Genomic DNA, 19,599 nt, shown 5'->3' with positions numbered 1-19,599 from the left:
AGCAGGGAGGGAGGCCACCGGGAAATCAAAAAATATCCCAAGAGGTGACCATGGCAGGCCACTTCCATACTGGTGCCAAGGAAACTGCATGGTGGTATCCACAGCATCCCTAGAAGTTGAACTTGACTCAAAGACAACTTTATTATTATTACTGGATCCATAAGCCACGAATCATGAGATGCAATGGGGCTTTTTTGTTTGATCTATTTTAACCCTGACTTCATTTTTAGACCGTAGAATCCGCCCTAGACACAGCTAGCAAACACACTGCTGCAAGCTGTGTTCTCAGTCTGAGTGAGTTCTCAGCCTCATTAAAAAAAAAAAGTTTCAACTGCTGAAAATTGTCCCTAACTTTGGCAAGATTTCGGCATCCTCTGATTTCAAGAACAACAGCAGAAACAAGCACACTTTTCTTTTCTTTCTTTTTACTATGCATCTTAATAAATATTCTTTATTTTTAAATTTTGCACATTGCGCTTCCAACATATTACATCCAAAACATTTTTTTTTTTTGCAAATGGATGTCTACTTTGTAAAATCTTTATATTGAGCTCACTGTCATTTCTGTACAGAATTATAAGTACAACATTACTTTTGCCACTAAGTTGCTTTTCTGTTTGATAAGTGTCACAGTTAAGAGAAACATTGAATGAAAAGAGGTGGCTTAAATTATGATGGTCTAGGCTGGCCTCAGTCTAGTCAAAACTACAGACCCGAGCCTGGAAGTGGGGCTGGGGGGACGGGGAACCAAATTAAAAGGATTAAATCCCACCAGCCTCCTGCAGAGAAAAAAAGAAAAGAAAAACAGAAAACCATGGATTTTTTTTCTTTAAAAAAAGGTACGATTTTGTTTAGTTGCTAGAGAGAATGTTTTCCAAAGAGAGAAAATGCGCAGTAGTCATTTCGACAGTTTCACTGAAAGACAGAGCTACTTTTATTCGGTTTAGTTTGCTCCAGCTGTTGTCAACCAGCCGCTGCACGCCGGCCTCTTGTGATCGTTCAAGCGGCAGTATCTGTTAAATTTCTCCTTCAGATGCTGTCGGTACCGCTCCCTGTTGCTGTAGAAGGACTTGTTGTTTGCCATGAAGGACTGGATCTCATCTTGCGAGATAAATACTTCTTCATCGGAAGTGCATTCGGATTCGTCCTGAAAAAGGGGTGGGGGGGAGAGATGGGAAAAATAATAAGGGGAAGTTGAGCATCTCCGATCTGTCCCCAAGCTGCAAGATCAAACCTGGTCCACCAGCCTTATTAGAAAGTCTGCTGACAAACAGTCTTGCCCACTCAAGTCAAGCTGTGAAGGCCTGTACCACACAGCCTGGATGCTGTCTTTAATTTTCGACTTCTTACTGCTTTATCGGCTTGATTTCATTTTGTAAGAGGGCCTTTTAAGGTGGTGGGCTGCCTGGAGGCATGTGGCATGAAAGGTGGCTTTTAAATCCATTTTAAAAACCTATATATCCTTTCCAACCACCGAGGCTACTGCTCAGATGGGGAAAGGTTACACTGTGGAATCTTACGGATTATCAATTTTCCCTAGATGTGAATAAGAAACAGATGTTACATCTACATTTATGGGGTTTTTGATTTGTGTTTGCTTGCTTTGCTTCTGGCTTAAGAATGCAGACTTGCTGCAGACTCGTTGTCCATCTCTGGTCTCCTCTGCTTGAAACCCAGGACATCTGGCAGAGAAACATCTTTCCTATCGTCTGCAATCTGGACCTGTTTCCAGGAAGTGAATATGGGACATTTTGCACACCCTGCAAGAGTCTCAGTCCCTGCTCTGCCTCCTGTTCTTCTAAAATACTCTGGTCCCGTTCTTATGGTCAAATAAAAGGGCCTGCAGTGAGATGCTATACTGTGGAATGTTCCCCAAGTTACTTTTGCAACGCCTCACCAATGGCATGCACCCCAGTGGCTGAGAACCATAAGGGAAAACCTCTGTTTGGAAACTGCAGTGAGAACAAATGAGATGCTGATAGCAAGGGCAAGATAAAGAGCCTTCCACGGGGTCTATATTTAAAGACCTGAACTGTGCCAAGTTGCTTACAAGGCACAATTTAAAGTATTGACTTTAGATGGTTTAGAAGCCCTAGATGGTTTGGGGCCTGATTATCCTGGGGAGGGGAGGGGAGGGGAGGGAACCATGTCTCCTATGAGGAACGTGCCTAGATACTCCGATCAGCTGGAGAGGTCCTGCTGAAGATGTCCACCCCACCACACCCATGAAGTTCATCTATCAGATACACAGGACAAGACCTGCATTGTTGCTACCTCTTTATGTCCTGCAGGGCTATCAGATTATGGACTGTGCTCTGAAAGATGATCCATTTGGCCCCCACCCACCCACCCACCCACCCACCATTTAGGAAAACAGCAAAAACCACAACTCTGCTGCACGGCTTTGAACTCTGAACTGATTGTACTGAATCTGATTTTAATTTTGAATTTTTCTGGTTTTACATTTCACATTCTTTATTAACCTGCCTTGAGCAGTGTTTGGCTTCAGGGTTTAGCGACCATGTTCTAGACAACAGATTTTGTGACGTTTCGCCAGCAACTGTGGCTGGCCTCTTTAGAGGGGGGCGGTCTGCTATGCAGATGACGGGCAACTGACTGGGCTCCAGGTGTCCTGACTCCTGATTGGTCTTTAAATCTGGTTAATTTAACATTAATTTGAATTTAAATCTTTAAATTGGTCTCTCAATCTGCCTTGAGTTTTTATACCTACAGAAAGCTGGGGTATACATTTAATAACACCTATCTTTCAAAAATGAGTTAAATGGTCCATTGTTCCTAATGGGGATGTGCAGTTATTTGAATCCAAAGCAGGAAAGACGCTTTGGATCTAGTGCAGGTACGTTCTCTGTATCTCATAGGGGCTCCTTCCTGGGATTGTACAGTAGCTCCAGAGTCACAGAATTGCAGAGCTGAAGTGGCTAGGAGGATCATCTAGCCCACCCTTTGCAATATGCAGGAAAGCCAATTCAATAATCTCTGAGAGAGAGCTCTCCAGCTTCTTCCATAAAGCTCCAGGGATGGAGAACTTACAACTTAGGTCAGTGTTTCTCAACCTGGGCGGCATATGCTGGCTGGGGAATTCTGGGAGTTGAAGTCCACACTTCTTAAAGTTGTCAAGGTTGAGAAACACTGACCTAGACTGATCCACTGTACAGATCTTCCCATCAGAAGGTTTTTCCTTATATTTAAATCAAATCCAGTAGCTTCAATGTACACCCATTAGCTGCAATTGACAACTGTGCTGTCCCAATAAAACATATGCGCATTGTTGCTACCTCTTTATGTCTCAAAATCAGGCAAGGTTATGTTAGGCTAACATAACTTAATCTTAACTTATCTTCTGACTTAATTGTTTTTGATGTATTCCAAGCAGAGTCACAAACCACGAGTGATGCAGGAGGAGAGCCTTCCTGGTCTACAGTGGCAAAAGATCAGGAGTCTGTTAGCACCTTTTCTGGCTAACACATTTTATTAAAAGACAGAAGCTTTTGTGACCTGCAGCTTGCATTATCAGATGCACTGAGCAGACAGACTAAGACTGATACAGGATTTAAATTGGGTGGCTGAGTGAGTGAGTGAATGAATATTCTTTCTCCCTCTTCGCCCAAGCTAATACCAATTAATTCGCCCAGTCATGAGTTCCAATATTTCTTAGGAGAAAGAGACTTAACCATCCTGGTCCATATTAGCCAAATATCCTTTCCCACATCCATCTCCTAGCAAAAGCAGACTACAGATAGTCCTCGACTTACGACTGTTTCTTACCAACCGTTCAAATTTACAACGGCACTGAAAAAAGTGATTTGCGACCAGTCCTCACACTTACAATCATCACAGTGTCCCTGCGGTCATGCAATCAAAAAACCGGGGTGCTTGGCAACTGTCATGTATTTACAATGATTGTGGCATCTCTGGGTCACGTGATTGCCACTCGTGACCTTCCCAGCTGGCTTCCAACAAGTCAAGTCAATGGGGAACAGTGTGATTCGCTTAACGACTGCAGCAAAAAAGATTGTAAAATCAGGTGCGGGCACATGATGCCTCACTTAACAACTGCACTGCTTAACAATGAATTTTCCAGTCCCTATTGTGGTCGCAAGTTGAGGACTACCTGTACAACACCATCTCATCCCTGATACTTACCAGGAGTTCCACCAGACTCTTAGTACCCTTTCCTGAGTCGGGAGCAGGGACTGCTTCTGAAGATTCTGTGCACAACAATGCTGTTTTCCTATGCTCCAGCCAAGGCACCGGCTGCCCAGCTTTTTCTGTGCGACAACAGATTTCGACATGCGGATCTCTGGTCTTGTCTCGGTGGAACTCTGTGTGCATGGCATTCCCCACCCCCTCTCGATTACTCGTCTCCACCATGCAGCTATTCAGCTTTGGAATCTGGAGGGAGGAAAAGCAGCACATCAGAGGAAGGGAACAGTGCAGCTAGCTATTCCCTGCCCCCTCCCTTGGTCAAACCTCACTGCAAATTGTCAAAGAAGGAGTTGAACCCCCCCCCCCCACCTTTACATTAGTATTTTCCAACCGTGGCAACTTCAAGATCTGTGGACTTCAACTCCCAGAATCCCACTGCCAGCATGGCCATCGCTGAGCTTTCTGGGAGCTGAAGTCCACAGACCTCAAAGTTGATTTGGTTGGGAAATGCTGCTCTAGATTATGGTACTGGGAAGCCATAAAGATATGGAAAGTTGTATCCACAAACCAAGAGAGAAAAAGGTTTTCTGTTCTCCCTGCTACCCACCAGCTTTTGATCACAATTTGGGAAACTGCATGATTCACTTAAGAACCATGTGATTCACTTAATGCCCATGGTGATTCGCTTAATGACTCCTGCAAAAAAGGTTGTAAAATCAGGTCAAATTCGCTTAATGACTGCTTCATGGTTCCCCATTGATTTTGCTTGCTAGAAGCCGGCCAGGAAGGTCGAAAATGGCAAGCACGTGACCATGGGATGCTGTGATGGTCATAAATGCAAACCGGTTGCCAAGCGCCCAAATTGTGATCACATGACTGTGGGGATGCTGTGATGGTTTAAGTGTGAGCACATATCGTCAGTTTTTTCACCACCATCTTAAGTCTGAACCATCACTAAACAAATGGTTGTTAAGCAAGGACTACCCGTACAACCCATTGGCTGGGAACTTGGCTCATCCTGACCCAAGCATTGGGGGAAATCCAGGTCTTGATTGCCTTTCTCAAGGCCTGCAAGTCAGGCCTTGCTTGCGGGGGTGGTGGTGGTGGTGGTGGTGGTCATTGCAAAGGGCAGGGGCCACCCCTCCTGGTTCCCATCAGATGTCACTGTTTTGGGGAAGGGACCCAGAGGGCGCCCTCCCTATTGTGTGTGGGATGCACAACCCCCATGAGGGCTTCCCTTGGAATTGAATTCCCCTGGAGTTCCATTTGGCCCTGCCTCTGCCAGCCTTTAGAAAGCTTTAGAAACTTGGCTTTTCCAGCTAGGCCCAGGGCCAGGCAATTAGTAAACCCGCCTAAATGTTTGATTGTTTCATTTTTATATTCTCCAAGGCCTTATTATTACTTTCATCCCTTCCCATTCCATTTAGGTTTTACGAGATGTTTTAAAACCCTCAGCCGCTTGACTTTATGTGGCCTTATAAAATGAATAAAGCAAACCAACCAACGAATAAAATTGCCAAGTGGACGGCCCGATGAAAGATAGGTCACTTGCACCCAAACCGTTCAGCCACCTCATGGCTAATAAGTGCAAAGAAGCACTGCACTTCAATTTTTTTCTCCTTTGAAAGACACATCCACTTTTATCAAAATGGAAGGAGTACAGGTAGTCCTCCCTTAGCAACCATTAATTTAGTGACGGTTCAGACGACAGTGCTGGAAAAAACGACTTATGACCAGTCCTCACACTTACGACCATTGCAGTGTCCCCATGGTCACATGATCACAATTTGGGCGCTTGCAACCGGTTCTCATTTATGACCATCACAGCATCCTGTGGTCATACGATCACCATTGTTTACCTTCCCAGCCAGCTTCTGGCAAGTAAGGTCAATGAGGAACCATGTGATTCACTTAACAACCATGTGGTTCGCTTAACATCCGCCACAAAAAGGTCAGAAAATCAGGTCAGATTCGCTTAATGACCTCTTCACTTAGCAACCAAAATTCCAGGCCCAATTGTGGTCATTAAGCAAGGACTGCCTATATGAAAAAATGCAGAACTCTCTTGCTGGCATTAGTTTTAGCCAGACCATATGAGAAGGGGGGCTTGGTTTTGTTTCACCAAAAGCTCCTCCCACTCATTTCGACTGACATCTCAACACAAAAGAAGCATTTCTCTTATGCATTTATCTACACCTCTATCCAACTGCCACTTTATTAATAAACTAGAAGCATTAATTTATCACTAATCCAGTTCCTCATTAGCTGGCTTCACTGTCTCCTTTAAAAAGCTCACACAAACAGGGCTGGACGGCCTTTCTCCTGCAGCCATGCTGAACTTCAGGCCCCACAGTCTACAGTCCTCACACTGGTTGGGGGTCATGAAAATGCTACGCAAGGGGAGATGAGAGGTCGAGGGGAGGCTGGCTGGCATCCGAGCTAAGGTGCAGCCATCACGCTTCCACTGCAAGGACCCTGACCAAGAAACGCCACCACTCACATGCTCCGCTTCGCACTTCTTGGTTTTCTTTTTCTTCTTCTTGTTTTTGCCTTTCGTGTTAGCGTCTTCTGAATTCGCCCAGCATTCCACACAACTATCCCCATCCTCTTCCTTCTCTTCGCAACGGTGGACGCATGTGTCATCACCTGCAAGGAAGGAAGAGAGGCTTGAGTGGGGCAGGGAGGAGGCCCCCAGAAGCCATGCCCCCCCCCGAAACTCTGCTCCAGCGAGCGACGAACGCTAGTCGGGACACACGCTCCACCGGGAGGGGGTTAGCGCGGGACACAGAGAAGGCTCACATGCGTCTAGCACAAGGCCTGCATATCCGTAGATCAGGGTTTCTCAGCCAGGATTCCGTGGGACCCCAGGGCTCTGTGAGAGGTCCCTAGGGGTTCTCTGGGAGATCACGATTTATTTTAAGAACTATTTCAAACTCAGGCAACTTCACATTCAAGAGGTAACTTCCATTCTTTATTTTTAGTTTAAGAACACTGTTCATGCATAGATGCAGGCCTACCCATGAAACCAATGCAATAATGTTGTAACTTCTGGCCTATATCTGAGCCTGAATGTTCCCCGAGGCCTGAAAATATTCCAAGGGCTCCTCCAGGGTCAAAAGGTTGAGAAAGGCTGCTTTACACACAGCCATAAAGTCACAAGTGCCCCGCCCTGATGTGTATGAAACCCCACTGCCCTTCTAAGTCTTCAGAAGCTAACAGGAAGAAGCAGAGTAAAACTGAGTGACTGTAATGGACAGTTCCCAGGCTACTAAAGATTCAGGAGCCTGTCAGGTCAACAGACAACTGCAAGCTGCTCTGTTATCAGCCAAGAGACCCGCCTCCTTGCCGCATCACCGGAAGGCTGTTTGAACGAGCATCAAAAACCCTCCACCCTAACATCTATTGATTCTAAGAGGGAGTGAGTTCGGTTGCGCTCGTTCTTGTAACCGAGTCTCTGCTCAAAAGAAGCAGAGGACAATAGATAACGACAAATGAAGGCAGATTTGCAGGAACATGTTCCCATTGTTTCAAGAGCCTGGGAAGTCCGAGCCCGAGACAGACAGACAGACAAAGGGAAAACCAGAGAACGCGCGAACAGTTTACACCGTTCCTACCATTTTCATCGTGGTTGCAAATTCCTTCGGTGCAAGCTATGTCCGAGCCCTCCCGTGAACCTGTTTCACTGCCCTCCATGCTGGAGGAATAGCCACAATCACTGCCATTACAATGGGCAGATAAACCTGGAAGAGACACAAGAGTCATTCACAGGAACGGCCAAAGAAATGGCCGCAGCACAAAAGGGAAACGTCCAAGGACATCAAATACCTGCTCTGCGTTGGTCGGTCGGTCGGTTGATTAGAACTTCATTAGATTTTCAAAGTAAAGTTAAAATACAAAAATACAGAGTACAGAAAAGCTAGAACTAAAGAAAAAAGAAAAAGAAAACCTAAGAGAATGCAAAAATAGAATGAAAATGTAAAGAGAAGGTGACTTCCGACCTTCTCTAACACAGACATAAATGCTTATTATACAAATTTAATCTCTTAACCATTAGATAAACTTTTGCCAACATTGTTTCTATAAAAACAGTTTAATCATTAAAACCCAAAATTAATACTTCATTGTTTTCCATTACCAGCAAGTTATCCAAAAGTAGTTTCCAAGTAGAAACGAATCCAGTCACGGTATTTTCTCTTATCAATGCTATCAGTTTAGCCATTTGCCCCAGTTCCATTAATTTAACCATCCATTCTCCCCTTGTGGGGATTTGTACATCTTTCTGTCTTAAGTACCTGCTCTGGGTTTGAGTGTCACAACAAAAGAGCATTTGTCAAGGGGACAGCGAGGGGGGCACCTTTCATGCGATGCTGAGGGTTACCAAGGCAGGCAAATCTTTTCTCCCCTGCCGCGTGTTGGCCATCCGTAATTGCTCCATCTTGATCTTTATTCAGCCCAGAAGCCTATATCGCAGTGGGGTGGTGGGGGTGGTCAGCAACTTAGCACCGGCAGGCTTCGTAAGACTCATCGTCCCACCAGGTGGGATCCACTGACCTCTAACAGATACGATTTCAAATTTTACACCATTCAAAGGGGCAAAAAGTCTCACAAGACAGCCATGTTTTGAAAGATCTATTTTGACTGCATCTATGTACATGTGGGCAACATTGTGTGAATTGTACAAGAACACCCACTGCCAGGAAAGCCTGCTAGATTCTGTTTGAATCTATCGCAGGTCCAGTTAAATGCACAAGTAAGGTGCTCATGGCCCACTCATCTGTCCTGTTGGCTGATGCTCAACAGACTCTGGAGGACCGCAGATTCCCAAATCCTGCTTTATCGTAATAGGTAAAGGTAAAGGTTCCCGTTTAGTCGTGTCCGACACTAATAGGAGCATGCCTAAATTACACCATCACCTCCCGCTCAGAGATTCTGCTCTCCTGCAGCACAGTGACAAGGAACTGCACGTTTTCATTTTGGTTTCTGATTCTGCAGCTTGTACCAGCCAAGCACAAAGCTTGGTCAATCCAAGCTTTGATTTCAGAAGCCAGCCAAGCTCAAGACTGTTCCAAACAAACCACAGTTAACATTAACCACAGCTGAGGACTTGGACACAGCCTTGAACTGCGGCTACTTGAAATTAAAAAGAAAAGCTTTCAGCTCCTCGCAGCTGTGAACTGGGAAGGCGCGGAACACCACAAAAATCGGTATTTTCTTTTCCCTTTTTTTTTTCCTGACTGCCAAAAGCTCATGTGCTTCTTTCTTGAGGCTCTTAGATAGAAGAAGGCACAAACATTAAGTACAATGTTATACTTTTATCTTAGTCACCAAATGGTAAGGATGCATACTTATGGGATTTTGAAGAGCTAGAGCTAAGAATATACAGCATTTACCTATATTGGGTAGATGAGGAAGGATACTGTAGATTTATTTATTTATTTGTTTGTTTGTTTGTTCATTCATTCAATTTATATAGCCGCCCATCTCAAACCACTGACTGGGTGGCTAACAGCCATAAACACAGTTAAACAATTAAAACATGACAAAAGAAATTAAATACAAATAGTAGCCAAGGGATAGTAAAATCCATTGGTGTCAGCACAACCAGGAAAAGGGGCCCTTCACACACTTGGGGCCACAGGCCCGGACACACAGCCAGGTCTTCAAGGCCTTCCAGAAAGCCAACAGGGTTGGGGCCATCCTAAGATCAGGAGGGAGGATATTGGGCCCCACCAGCTGACATTCCTTTAAACTTGTTATGGCCGCCCACTCCAGTAGATCCCATCACTTAAACATACTTTGTTGGGAAAAATGATCAGGCTAGCTCTTTCTACATATTTTTTGCAGAATACGCAAGAGAAAGATCACGCTGCAGCACGGAACACACCGAGGTTCTGAAGAATCCAGGAATCAACACGGAGGATCCAATGGGCCAGTCAAAACTACGAGGGCAGTGTTTGCACTGCAAGCTCCGCCCCTTCTGCAGGTGCCTGGGATGTCATGGGGCACATACCAAAGGGGTGGGGCTTGTGGTGCAATACTGATTTAATCATTCCCCTCCCCCCAAAGATGCCTCCAGAAATCACTTTATGAATTGGCGAGAGAAATTGGCGTAAATAACCACAAATAACCATATCGATTTGGTTATTTAACCAGAACTTGAGCCCCTCAAGAGCAAGCTTCACCTACCTTTCTTTATTTTAGGTGAACCCAGTAAAGTGCCACCAGTGGGACAAGTGCAAGAAGTGTTCGCATTGGTAACAATGACCTCGATGCAGCTGCTCCGCTCCTCTGCGCTGCCACAGGCCGTGCAGCTGGTTTCCAGGAAATTTTCCTTCAAGGAGACAGAAGGGAATGTGAATGCCACGCCCAGGCGGCAGGGCGTGTGCAAGCAGGCAGGCACTCGTGCCAGGGCCTGAATGTGCCAAGAGATCCAGCTGGTGCAAATGAGGGATCGTTTCACTTGAGGACGCTCCTTGGTGCATCCTCAGGAGAACGGGTGAAGAGCTGCCAACAGCTCCCAAAGACCGGAATGTGTTTTTTTTATTCTAACGTACAGCTTCAGAAAAAAAAAGCTTTGTTTCTTCCACAAGAACTGGATTACACAGGGGTGGGGCTTTTTTTAGGGCTGGAAGCTGAAAAAGCCAGGAGTTCTAGCCACGGCCTCTTTCCCCACCCTTACTCTGTGTTTACGCTGCAGGACGGGTTCAGCCGAGGGAGGCGGTTGTCGTCCAAAGGCCCCAGTGAGCTTCAGGGCTGAGCTGGGGTTTGATCCTGGCTACCCCCGTCCAACCGCCCGGCCCCACCCTTCCAATTCAGGAGGAGCCACCCTGAGCAGGCCCATCTCCCCACGAGGCTGGGCCCAGGCAGGAATCAACGTGGGAGCAGAGCATCCCTCACCTTCTCCTGGCTCCGCATCTCCTTCTCCTCCATCACTTGCAAGGGAGCAGGGATCTCGCAGACGCACTTGTTTTTCCTCCGGTTCTTCCGTTTCTGGCGCTTCTTCTCCTGCTTCAGTTCCCGCACCCTCTCCTCTTCGGAGAACTCCTCGCACAGCTGCTCCAGCCGGCTGATGCCTTGCACCCTCTCCACGGCCATCTGCTCAGAAAGACAGCGATCAGCGGCGCCGGACAAAGATGGCATTCTGCTCCTTCCCCAAAGCCGTTATCCCCGCATCGCCGGCCTGCATCCCGCTCCTGAGCTCTCCTGGCCTGGCCAAAAGGCCACCCCGGGGAAGATTCTGGGTTTCAGCCAAGCGAGGGAAGGAGAAGGGCCTAACCACAGCAAATGGAGCTGAAGCACCTGGGAAAGAAATTTTCTAACCCTCGGGGGGGCCTAGGGTTCAAGCTTTTGGACCTCCAAGTGATTGTCGCTACTGACTGGTGGATTTCAGTAATGCTGCTGGTTCTCAGGAAGGAGGGAGCACATTCCAAGGAGGAGGACAAGATAAGAGGAGGCACAGTCCAGGAAGTGAATGTGGGAAGGCTAAGAGGTTCACAGCAGCCCCGCCCTAGAGCCTTCCCAGGTTATTCCCCGCTTAGGTTAGATAGAGTAGCTTTAGTCTGGCAAGACTTTGTCTACACCAGGGTTCCTCAACCTTGGCAACTCTAAGCTGTGTGGCTGGGGAATTCTGGGAGTTGAAGTCCACACAACTTAGAGTTGGCCAAGGTTGAGGAACCCTGGTCTACACGGTGTGAGCAAATAAAGAACTGGAGTTCGGCTGAACCGATTCTCTGATGTTCTTGGGCCGGGCCTGACAAGTATGGACGGCTAATTTAGGAAGAAAAAAAATGTGGAGAGATGGAGAATGGGGAATGGAAAGAAAGAAAAGGAGTATGCTGGAATTGGGCTTGGAGGACTGGCTGAATCTCTATTAAGGGAGACTGAAGGACACTGGAATGTTCAACTTTGAGAAGCCTGAGGGGGATATCACAGCACTCATCAAGGAGCTGAAGGGAGTCATATAGAAGAAGGTCAAGACCTATAGCATCCACTCTCGTTCCAGATTGCGGACACAGAATAATGGACATAAGTTTACAGGAAGGCAGATTCTGACGGAATGGTAGAATGACAGTAATGCTGCTGGTTCTCAGGAAGGAGGGAGCACATTCCAAGGAGGAGGACAAGATAAGAGGAGGCACAGTCCAGGAAGTGAATGTGGGAAGACTAAGAGGTTCAGAACAGCCCCACCCTGGAGCCTTCCCAGGTATTCCCCCTTAGGTTAGGCAGAGTGGCTTTAGCCTGGCAAGGTTCTGCCTACACGGTGTGAGCAAATAAAGGACTGGAGTCTGACTGGATTGATTCGTCGTCGTTCTTGGGCTGGGCCTGTCACTGACATCGCTGGTTAGGTCAAGTCAACACGTTCAGCTTTATTCTTGTCTGTGTTTTTTTTAAAGGAGGACATGGGGGCCTGAAAAGGGGAAAAAACATTGAAGAAAAGAAAAAAAGATATAAAGTGGCTTCCAATACCCTTCACAGCAGTTATATCTTTTTTCTTTCTTTTCTATTTTTCTTCAACCTTTTTATCTTTTCTTGCATGTTTTGCTTTTGCTTTGATTTCTTTCTTTTCCCTACTTTATATTAGTTTTTGTTAGCTTTCATCTTGTTTAAAAGTTTCAATAAAACTTTTTTATTGAATATATATAATGAGTGTCCAAGCCACTGTCCTGGATGAGACCCAGAGCATCCAGGAGTACAACAGTAAGATGGCCCCTAAAGATGAGCTGCTGAGAGAAGGCCTGAGGCAGCAGCAGACATGGAAGGAAGATCAAGCAGAGGAAGTGCCGTGGCCAGACAAGACCCTGCATGGGATGTACCATCGACAGACAGCTGAGGTGGCTGACCTTGGGAAATCCTACCAGTGGCTGGAAAGGGCTGGACTAAAAGACAGCACTGAGGCACTGATCATAGCAGCACAAGAACAGGCATTAAGCCCCAGATCCATGGAAGCAGGGGTCTACCACACTAGACAGGACCCGAGGTGCAGACTGTGCAGAGAGTCCTCAGAGACAGTCCAACACACAGTGGCAGGGTGTAAGATGCAGGCAGGAACAGCAGACACTGAACGGCACAACCAAGTAGCTGGCATTGTGTACAGGAACATCTGCACAGTGTATGGGCTAGACCCTCCCAAGTCCAGATGGGAGATTCCACAGAAGGTCGTGGAGAATGACAGGGCTAAGATTCTGCGGGACTTCCAGATCCAGACAGACAGGCAGGTACTGGCCAGTCTACTGGACATCGTGGTAGTAGACAAGGACCAGAAGACAGCAGTGGTGATAGATGTAGCAGTGCCAAGTGACAGCAACATCAGGAAGGAGGAGGATGAGAAGCTGGAAAAGTACCAGGGCCTGAAGGAGGAACTAGAGAGGATGTGGGAAGTGAAGGCCAAAGTGGTCCCAGTGGCTGTGACTCCGAAGCTGGGAGAGTGGCTCCAGCAGATCCCAGGAGCAACATCAGAGCTCTCTGTCCAGAAGAGTTCAGTGCTAGGAACAGCCCAGATCCTGCGCAGAACCCACAAACTCCCAGGCCTCTGGTAGAGGACCCCAGGTTGAGGAAGACACACACCACCCATAGGGGTGAGAACGGATATATAGATATATACATAGATATATATAGAGAGAGAGACTGTAGGTGTAAAAATAAAAAAAATCCTTGACTTTCAGGGACCCATTTTGCTCCTGACATTTCCCCAGATAAAGAAAAATCAGCCTCTGGCACCCATTTTGTCCCTGAACACCCTTTACTTTCTCCAACTGCACCCAACCAAGAACCCTTGAAAAAGAGGCCACAACTCTTGCCTCTCCCCGCCCACCCCCAGTGCCAGTGGCATGCTTGGGAGACAGCAGAAGAGAGACTGGCGAAGTCAGATGTCGGCCTGGCTGCTCACCCCAGCATTCAGCCTTCGCTTCCCTCCAAGGTCCCTTATGGAACAAGAAAACGCTTCAGCGAAAGAAACAGCCTTTTTTTTTTTTTTTAAAGGAAAATGGGCCTGTTTGTATGAAGATGAGGAGCGGCTTTCTCACCCTGGCACAGATGGCCGAGATGCCATGAGCAGAATAATTCAGGGCAGTTTATTTCCAAGGTTGCTTCTTTCTCTAGCCTGAAACCCTGTTCAGATTTTATGCACATCTGTGCCTAGAAGGCGTGTCTGAAGTATTCTGAAGACTGCGATTTCCTACATGCATCCTGGCGAGTCTTAGGGCTTTCTCTGAAATGTACCGCTGCAGGAGGAGAGCCACGCTGATCTATGGTAGCAAAAAGCCAGAAGGAATCTGGTAACACCTTTCCTGATTAACACACTTCATTAAAAGGCTACAGCTCACAAAAGCTGATGCCTTTTAATAACGATTGTTAGGTTAGTCAGGAAAAGTGCAACCAGAGCCCTGATTTTTGGAAACGTAACAAGATTCTTCAGGGATGAAGCAGGAATTCTGCAGACCAAAGATCCCAATTTCCACTCCCAGGAAGCCAGGGTCTCCAGGAAAGGTCATGAAGGAGCAACCACGGCCAGCAGTACTGGGCTGGTCAGATGAAGGGGACCGCTCCTCTTAGAAATATGCCAATGACATTTCCTGAAATGCCGCTCACCTACCACCACCAAGCTTCCTTCGATGCGCAACCCAACCGCAGCCTTCGTTTTTTATCGATTCCCACCTTGCCTGCGTGAAACTGATTTTGGCTGATCTCAAAAAAGCTACAAGTTTTATTAGTTTACTGTTGGACAGGAGGCCTCTAGGAAAACCCAGGCCACACCAGGAAGGACAAAGAAAGTTGCGGAGGAAAGCAGTGACCAACTACAGATAGTCCTCGACTTACGATAATTTGTTTAGCGAGTGTTCGAAGTTACGATGGTGCTGAAAAAAGTGACTTATGACCGGTCCTCACACTTATGACCATAGCAGCACCTTCTGCGGCCACATGATCAAAATTCAGGTGCTTGGCAACTGGCCTGTATTTACAACAGTTGCAGTGTCCAAGGATCACGTGTTCGCCATTTGCGACCTTCCCAGCCAGCTTCCAACAAGCAAAATCAATGGGGAACCATGCGATTCATGTAACGACCATGTGATTCACTTAACGACCATGTGATTCACTTAACAGCCAGTGCAAAAACTGTCATGAAATCAGGTGCAGTCACACAATGCCTTGCTTAATGACTACATTGCTTAATAATGAATTTTAGGGTCCCTATTGTGGTCATAAGTCGAGGACTACCTGTACTTCCATACTGCTGCCAAGAACATTACATGACATATCCACATAGACATCAAAACTGAGTTCTGCTCAAGGGAATCTATATTAACTTTGCCTGGGTTGGTGCATATGGCTTCCCACCTGTACTACTACTCCCCTTTTGTTTCCACAACAATCCCACGAGGTAGAAAATTAGTTGCACAAGCTCACTCGCCTTAATGAAAGGTAACAGTGGTGAAAAACACACTGATAAAAGTGTCCCGGAAAAGTGTCTGAGGAAAATACACCCTGCAACATGCAAGGGCTCTGGAGACCAAGAATCTGCAGCTTCTCAATAGGTAAGCTGATGTGGGGCAAAAGGCTCCCTAAGCTAATCTTTTTTTTGGGGGGGGAGGGAGAATTCCATACAAGCAGAGGAAGGAAAATACCAAGGAGAAACCCAAGTCCAAGACTATGATGCTTCCAATAAATTAGGGATGGGGAATCCATCTCCCTCCAGATCAGGGTTTCTCAACCTTGGCAGCGTGAAGATGTGTGGACTTCAATTCCTAGAATTCCTCAGCCAGCCATGCTGGCTGAGGAATTCTGGGAGCTGAAGTCCGCACATCTTCAAGTTGCCAAGGTCGAGAAACCCTGATCCAGAAGTACTCCAAAACGGAGTGCTTTCCATGGAGTGGAATCTCCCAACCAGGAAAGAACAGGGACAGCCACCTCCTTCTAAGGGACATGGACAATCCTCCTCCCTCGCAAAAATATACCACTTCATCCCAGGACTCCACAGACCCCAATGCCTTTCCTACTAGTTCTTCCTGTTTCTTCCCAATTTAAGCAAGGAAACAGAGACGCTACCTCAAAGCTTTTACGCAAAGCATCGACACCGAGGTAGAAGAGCATCTGCCACGTCTGCTCCTCGGCCCGCAGCTTCTGCCAGATGCGGTGCAGCCGTTCATACAGGTGGATGCCCAAGCAGGTGAGGACCTCTTCCTGGGCAATGTCTATTGTCTTCGCGTGTCTCTCTCGTCGCCTGGGGAGGACAGAGGGAACACAGAGGCATGGCAAGGTGGTCCGAAGTTGGGCCGAAGTCCCCCTCTTGCAACTCAGGTCTGTTTTAGGAGGCTTAGCGCTTGAGTGGAAATCACCACAATCTCACAAGGTTGACCAATCTTAAGATTTTTAGGTAAAGGGGTGATAGCCTGGGCTATCAAAAAGAGGAGATTGTGCCACGGTGCACCAGACAATGAAAACATTGCCAGCCTCTGCCATCGTGGCATCTGCTCCTATACAACTGGGCTATGTCTTTCCACTGTAAATCAAGCATGTTTAGCTTACAGGCTTGCTGTGGCTCCTTTACAGGTAGTCCTTGACTTACGACAGCAACTGGGACCAGAATTTCCATCGTAAGTTGTTGAGGTCGTAAGTCGAGTCACCACGTGACTGGACCCAATTTTACAACCATTTTTATGGCGGTCGTTAAGCAAATCCAGCTTCCCCAATGGGCGTTTTTGCTGGAAAACGGCACAGAATGCGATTGCATGACCATGGGATGCTGCAACCAGTCGTAAATGCGAGGCAGTTGCCAACTGTCCGAAGTGTGATCGTGTGGGGGGGGGAACATTTTGCAATGCTTGGAAGTGCTTTACAGGCCGTAAAGCACCCATTCTGTGGCTGTCATAACTTCAGACCATCGTTAAACGAATGGTCGTAAGTCAAGGACCACCTGTACTGCCTCACTTCAAGGCATGATGAGTACCAGGCAAATGGGGACAGGAGAACAGCTGATTTCAAATCAGACCTTAAAAACAGTAGTGCTCATTGAGTACTTATTTCTTGATTGATTGCCAGTTTATCCATGTAGTTATATGAAGTCTGCATTGAAAAGACATCTGAGAAACCACGACCCAGACAGGCATCTGCAAAATACCATTGGCTTATAACTTTTTCCAAGTATGTATGAGTCTGAGAATGTATAAAAATTGGGCAAAGCAATCTAGCTGGGTGTGGTGCTGCTACAGTACATGTCAGGAAAAGAAATCAATATGCTTAAAACAGCCCTTAGTATACCATAAGGGAGACAGAAAGAACAAGCAATCAATCTAGGGGGTGGTTGGTGCAAACAGCTTAAGCTAATTTGGAGAGCCAAACCACCAGTTAGCTTTCAAAAGGAATCCCTGCAAAATATATTACTTCACCCAAACGACTGCCTTACTCCTTTAAAACATCCCACCCCCTACCATCACAGAAGAAAAACTCAGAATAAAAAGCTTAGTGGTGCAGTTTTTGTGATGGAGCCTTCCTTTCCCCTTTTAAAGTGCAGAAAACAGAACAGCCAACTAGCTTTAATAAACACAGTAGCAACACACCTCTGTGGGTTTATAGTTGAAGGAGATACTTCCTTAGAGCCAAGAAAGGGGTTAGCATATTCTGAGTTTTTAAAATGGGAAAGCGCAGGTAAAAACCGAGATGGGGAGCCTGTGGCTCTCCAAAAGTGCTTCAACTGCATTTCCCAGCAGGCTCAGCTGGGGTCAACGATACAGAATGCTGGGAAACGTAGTACAGGATCATGCAAGGGTGCACAGTGGATTCATATGCCTACATATTTTATTTTATCTACATTAAAAAAAAGACAAAGATGCAGAAAAGATGTAAACTGGCCATTCAGGGCTGGAATCTTAAATCATAGTAGTTTCAGTGATTGGCCTATTAGCCAGATGGCCACAATGTTTGACATGTTTACATTTTCCAACAAACAGCAGGCCACCCAAACTCAAAGTTGGGATGCAAGAAGGAGGTCAGTACCAGGAAGATACCAATGCAAGGAGTCTGAGCACAGAGCTTTGATCCAAATCTTACCCAGGCTCCAATCCAGCTGATTCTCACTGTGTCTCATAACCTACTTCACATGGTGGTTGTGGACATTAGGAAAAAAAAAATGTTTTATTCTTTTATTGTATTTTAATTAATGTTTTACTCCTGTTTTATGTAACCCGCCCAGAGTCGCTCTCCTGAGTGAGATGGGCGGGAATAAAATTTGATGTATCAGTTAAATATAAATATAAATTAAAAACAACAACAACTGAAGCAAACTCAATATAAACAAATATAAAAAGTTTCCCTGCAAAGCCCAAGTTATTCCAATGTGCTGTAACGGCGGTCCATTAAGTATGCCACCCGTGAAGAGGCTGAAAATGTTTGTGGAGGGGAGAATAGTCCAAGCTCAGATGCCCTGTTCTGATCCTGGTCATGTCCACATCATCAGAAGCATTCTGAAGCTGGGATGGGTTGTTGCAAAGTTAGGATGCCTCCGGTAAGGGTGGCCTGGGGTTTTTAGAGGTTGGGATGCCCTGACCTCAAAGCATTTTGCAACACTCACAAAGCAAGGTCAGAGATGGACTGCAGGCAGATTGAGAAAAGAAGCCACAGCATTCTCAGAAGGATCCATTACGAACCCACTGCCTGTAAGGGATGCTGTTTGTTTTGCATGCGTGGCAACCCCCTCCACGTCCCAGCAGCACCGTAAAAGCGAACTCAGACGGCCCTGCGTGCGGCAAGCCCGTGCGTCCCCGAGCGCCAACAGTGCGGCAGACAGAGAGAGACACAGAACACTTGTGCCCACAATGTATATCTTGGGAGAGAAATATACATTCCTTTCGAAAAGAATCAAAAGCGCTAGAAAGCCCAGTCTAGCCAATTACATACTCATACCCTCCTGCGAACTCGGGTTCGGCTCGGCCGAGGAGGTGCGCAATGAAGTCGGTCTCGCAGCAGACGTGAATGTGGCGCTCGTGTGGGCAGCAGCGCAGCCCCTCGTAAAGGGTGGCGCAGTAGCCCTTCTCTTTGCTGCAGTCCAGCTCACCGATCAGGATGGTGTAAGCCCGCAGGACTTTGTTCTTGCAATCGGTGCAAAACCTAGTTCAAGAAGGGGGTTACAGTGCGGTTTTTTTAAGGCGGGACACACTTGATGTAAAGACAGTCGTCAGCGGCAATTTTCACGGTGACCAGTAATTGGATGTCATCCCCAGTTGGGCACGGTGGGAGAGAATTTAGAACTTAATGTGGTTTTTACTGATGGTTTCTTAGTATTTTTTTTTTTCCTTTTTCCTTTTTGTAAGATCATGTGCATTTATTCCCAACCAGGATAAACGGGGGCAACATCCATGTAAATATTAACGCTTCGACTTTGGTAATGATTGGCAATTACTTCTCAAGATGATACAATGGATTTAGTGCGATATATCCAAT

The 19,599-nt window shown here is 46.5% G+C and overlaps 1 protein-coding gene across 5 annotated transcripts in view; it reads right to left on the bottom strand.

Annotated features, from left to right (window-relative positions):
• Positions 1-435: 435 nt before the first annotated feature.
• Positions 436-19,599, bottom strand: part of GGNBP2 (gametogenetin binding protein 2) — a 45,698-nt gene continuing 26,534 nt past the window's right edge. For 4 of the 5 annotated variants that reach the window (XM_063296642.1, XM_063296649.1, XM_063296655.1 and 1 more), the window contains 8 exons: positions 19,057-19,266; positions 16,210-16,384; positions 11,065-11,262; positions 10,354-10,498; positions 7,782-7,907; positions 6,668-6,813; positions 4,165-4,413; positions 436-1,147 (listed from right to left, as the gene is read on the bottom strand). In XM_063296642.1, coding sequence (XP_063152712.1) covers positions 944-1,147; positions 4,165-4,413; positions 6,668-6,813; positions 7,782-7,907; positions 10,354-10,498; positions 11,065-11,262; positions 16,210-16,384; positions 19,057-19,266 — 1,453 coding nt within the window. In that variant the 3' untranslated portion in view covers positions 436-943. The remainder of the gene's footprint in view (positions 1,148-4,164; positions 4,414-6,667; positions 6,814-7,781; positions 7,908-10,353; positions 10,499-11,064; positions 11,263-16,209; positions 16,385-19,056; positions 19,267-19,599) is intronic. The other variant, XM_063296664.1, reaches the window with a different exon arrangement.

This window comes from Candoia aspera, chromosome 1 (assembly GCF_035149785.1).
Source record: "Candoia aspera isolate rCanAsp1 chromosome 1, rCanAsp1.hap2, whole genome shotgun sequence".
Taxonomy (NCBI): domain Eukaryota; kingdom Metazoa; phylum Chordata; class Lepidosauria; order Squamata; family Boidae; genus Candoia; species Candoia aspera.
The sequence above is the reverse complement of the archived record's forward strand: the minus strand, read 5'-3'. Positions and strand labels throughout refer to the sequence as shown.